The sequence below is a fragment of the Mastomys coucha genome, unplaced genomic scaffold, assembly GCF_008632895.1.
Source record: "Mastomys coucha isolate ucsf_1 unplaced genomic scaffold, UCSF_Mcou_1 pScaffold8, whole genome shotgun sequence".
Classification (NCBI taxonomy): Eukaryota; Metazoa; Chordata; class Mammalia; order Rodentia; family Muridae; genus Mastomys; species Mastomys coucha.
The window spans coordinates 60831118-60835625 of NW_022196914.1; the positions used below are offsets into that span (position 1 = coordinate 60831118).

A 4508-nucleotide genomic window follows, 5' to 3' on the forward strand; every position below is an offset into this window, starting at 1 on the left:
GGGAGAGGGAGAGGGAGAGGGAGAGGGAGAGGGAGAGGGAGAACAAAAAAGAGAGAAGCAAGCAAAGTGTTTGGAATGTGCCTGAGGTTTTACCTGATACCATTGGCAATTCTCTTCTGACCCAGGAATTCACAAAATGTTCTCCCTGAGGAAAGAAATGTGGTTACCATCTGATTAACTTATGAAATATAATTCATCTGTGAGCTGCAACTGAAGAAGTTCCCCCACTGAAGCCAAGTTTCATTAGAGCAACAGAACTTGGGCAAAGCAGTCCTTTAATTTTGGTTTGATTTTATTGATTTGGGGAATGTTTATGCAGTTCCAAACATTGATGAAATGGGAATGTTCTCAGGGCTGCTCTTACACCCAGCTCAACAACAGAACTGCAGTTACACACACAGATGCATTTGACTCATGAGGAACTGAGGCACAGGAAGAGGGCTCACCTCAGAAGGGCCTCTCCCACTGAGCAACTCTCCCTCTGAGAGGACTGCACCCAGGCCTTCAGCCCATGCTGTCTGCAGAGGCTGCTTCTGACTCAGTCACCCAATACAGTCTTGGCTTCAGGTTGGACTGTGTTTCCCATTGCCCACCACTAGGAAGTCCTCACTAGTTTGAGTCTAAATGCCCCGCTGCTGCAAGAGACATCCTGAGTACCCTGCCTCTGCCAGGTACCACAGAGGACTGAGTCTGGCATCCAGGTGGAGGCATCAGGAGGATGCTAGGGGAGTGGCTTCAGTCAGAGGGAAGATGGAGGCAGAAGCCACCTACAGCCAGCCTTGAAAACCAAGTCTAAGTGGTTCCAGGTTAACAAGAGAACAGGATTTCTGTTTTCCTCTCTGCCAACCAGATGCAGAAGAATGAGAAGAGAAAGGAAGAAAGACACAGAATCCATCGGAAAACAAAACAAACAAAACCCCTCACCCTGACATTCAGATATTATTAGGTAAAGAGCATACGCTATTGGAAATAGTTGTCGTTTGTAGATTACCGTTACATGAAGAAATCCCTCATAGTTTTGTACATATTGGGCAATTTCCTCTGGGGACTTCTTGCTTTGAAGAAATTCACATCTAGGATTAAAAATGTTTAAAATTTACCCTCAATATTGATGATATCAATACTGATGAAAAATACCCCCAATATTGCAACATTGTGAGATTACCTATATCACAATAAATATTCACCAAAACCCCATCAAATTGTTGAATTTGGTACTTCAATAAAACTGCCAGATTTTCCTGAAATTTTACTCATGAGGATCAACATCATGCTGTTAAAAAACTTTAAAATATACTAATGATAAAATACAACATTATTTAAATGTCAGACATTGTACTGGCAAGGTCTCTTTCTTTCTTCCTTCCTTCCTTTCTTTCCTTCTTTCTCTCTCTCTTTCTTTCTTTCTTTTTTTGTCAATTTGACACAAACTAGAGTCATCTGAGAAGAGGGAACCTCATCTGAGATAATACCTCCATCAGATTGGCCTGTAGGTAAGTCCGTGGGGCATTTTCTTGATTAATGATTTATGTGGGTGAGCCTAGTCCACTATGGGTGGTGCCACTCCTAAGAAGGTTGTCTTGGGAGGCATAAAAGAGATAGCTGGACATGAGCCTGGGAGTGTTCCTTCATAGTTTCTCTTTGTTTTTGCTTATGTTCCTGCCTTGACATCCCTCGGTAGTAGACTGTCATCTGTTTGTGTAAGTCAAATCGACCCTTTTCCTCCTCAGATTGTTTTTGGTCATGTTGTTTTTCACAGCAACAGAAATCAAATTGGAACAAACCTCATTATTATTTTAAATTTTATTTCAAAACAGGGTCTTCCTGTGTTGTGACGGTGATGCCAAAGTCTCGACCTCAAGCAATCCTCCCACCTCAGCTTCAATAGTAGCCTGCACTATAGGTATAATACTACACCCGGCTGTTCTTGTCTTGAAGAAAATGTGCAATAGAATCAAAGAGATTGATTCATAGTAAGGAGAGGAATACACACACACACACACACACACACACACACTCTCTCTCTCTCTCTCTCTCTCTCTCTCTCTCTCACACACACGCAGAGACACACTCTCTAAATCAATGTAAAAATCCTAAGAGATAGAGGAAGAAGGGCATTTGAATACTGGCTATGATATTTAATGGTATTAGAAATTAATGGTCATCTCTTTTAGGAGACATAACAACACTATAGCTCTTTTTTTTCAAGTCATGATTTAAAGCTATATGCTAAAGGAATAACAAGCAGAAGCATGTGTTAGCTGGAATTCACTTTGACATGACCCAGTCATTACTGTTCCGCAGGGATGGTGGACAGAGATAGCTGAAATACAGTTAGGCCAGCTTCTCAGAGGCGCACATTATACTTCCTCTGTTTTCTGTGCAATTTACATAATGAAGGTTTGAAAACGAGTTAAAGGAATGAACATTTATGTGAAAGAAACAGAAACACCAGGCATCAAAGCCACAGCATTAAACACATCACTAAAAAATAAGTGAGACGCACTTCTTTTCCTAAACAGCAATAACAAAAACTCTGAATGTCCAAAGTAAAACACACTTGTTGGTCTCCTGTGGCACTGCTACGAGGGGATCTAGGACCTGCTCCTCTTGCCATATTTTTTTAAATCATAAGATGGCCTTGAACTCCCAATTCTCCAATGTCTACCTTCCTAACTCTGGGATTACAGGTGTGGGCCACTTTATGCAGCAACTGAAAGAGTTAAGTTTAAAACTTGTGCTGGCTAATGAGAAAATTGCAGGTTTGAGGAAAAACACAGTGAACCAAGGTCGAATATGTCCAAATAAACCTGGGCAAAAATAAGCAAGCTGTTAAGACATTCTGGGAACTAACAGGCCAAAATGATATAGAAGAAGGTCAGATGCTCTGTTGACTCAGATTAACACCAACTTTAGGAATTTTCCACTCTGTTCTGTATGTAATAGTTAATACTTGAACTAGCCAATCATGTATGGCCACACTGATTCCTTTGTTCCCCCAGACCTTTTCCCTATATAAACCCCTAACTTTCGAGCCTCATGGTCTGCTCCACTACCTCCTGCATGAGATAGGTGTGGTGCCGGCCTGGAGCTCCCCAAAATTAAAACTACCTCTTGTAATTACATCAAGATGGTCTCTCGTGATTCCTTGGGTGCACGTCCTCCCGAGATTTGAGTGGGGGTCTCCCCTTAGGGGCCTTTCACACCATTTTCATTTCGTGCATATCCCTCAGGATGTGAACCACTTGTAATATTTTTAAAGACTGTTATCTTCCTTCCCCTTTCATTTATACATCATTTCCATTCCTGTGCAGATTAACTCACTCCTTAGTTAAGGTTAAGTCATGAAACGGTTACTTGACAAGACGAAGTAGTATTGGGACAACAAAACAACATTTAATCACTGTTAGGCGGCCTGGGTACAATGTCCTTTAATGCACTTGCAGAAGGCTTGAGTTCAGTGCCCACACCTACTTTGGGCAGCCACAGTAGCTGTAGCTCTAAGGAGGAGGAGAAGACCTCTGTCCTCCAAGGGTACCAACACTAACATGCACATAACCCACTACCCCACTTTCTAAAAATAAAAAGGTGGGTCTGGGGAGACGGCTCAGAGGTGACAGAACTCATCTAGAAAAGGCTACATCGAGCAAGTGAGTTTTCTGGAGGTGGCCCACCATTTTGCACGGCTGTGATGGGTGTGGTCTGAGAGGCAAGGTCCCCAGAGACTTCATCCTAGGACTGCTTCTTGCTGCTGCTAGGCCTTTCCTGCCACTATTACACAGACTGATGACTTCCTAGGCATCTACCTACTCTGTTGGACAGATGTCCTGCAGAATCAATATGAAGATGTACTTTCATGTAGTAATTCAGTTTAGACAAATTGATGATTTCAGAAAAACTGATAATTTCATAATTCTTGATATGATTTTATAGAACTCCTACATTTATACAAGTAATCTCTAGCCTCCTATAGAATAAAAGCAAATAGGGCTCTGTAAACTTTCATGTGTCACAGGCTAATTGCACTAGGAAAACAGGCTTGGAACAAGTTTATGATCAAGGAAAACATTCTTTTTAGGTCAGGAATGAGGTCACCATCTGGTAACTAAAGATAATAAACTGGGAATGGACCATTTGTTGTAGGTACAAGGATAGAAAATAAATGATTGACTAGTTTATCTATCCAAGAATTCAAAATAATAAGAAACAAGGCAGGTGATTTCTCTCGTGATAAGCATGTTCAGGCAGGCACTAAAACTCATGGAAAAACAGACAGACAACTCTGCTGCAACTCCTTAAAACTTACTGACCTATGACACAAATTATTACTTTAAACTTACGATGAACTTACAGAATATAAAAGTGCTTAGAAAACCATGTAGTCAAATATCCTCCTGTAACAATTCTACCTGATAATTACAATTAGGTAATATTTTGAGAATGGATAAAAACTAAGAATAATAATAAAGTAGTGATGTAGCCCTTTTATGCTTCATTCAGTGTGTGTG

General features: G+C 40.9%; 1 protein-coding gene across 1 annotated transcript in view; it reads right to left on the reverse strand.

Moving 5' to 3' along the window:
• The window catches only part of Naip (NLR family apoptosis inhibitory protein), a 56842-nt gene that overhangs the window by 44300 nt on the left and 8034 nt on the right, over positions 1-4508 (reverse strand). Inside the window, exons 4-5 of the mRNA XM_031360326.1 lie at positions 992-1073; positions 94-145 (exon numbers count right to left, since the gene is read on the reverse strand). Coding sequence (XP_031216186.1) covers positions 94-145; positions 992-1073 — 134 coding nt within the window. The remainder of the gene's footprint in view (positions 1-93; positions 146-991; positions 1074-4508) is intronic.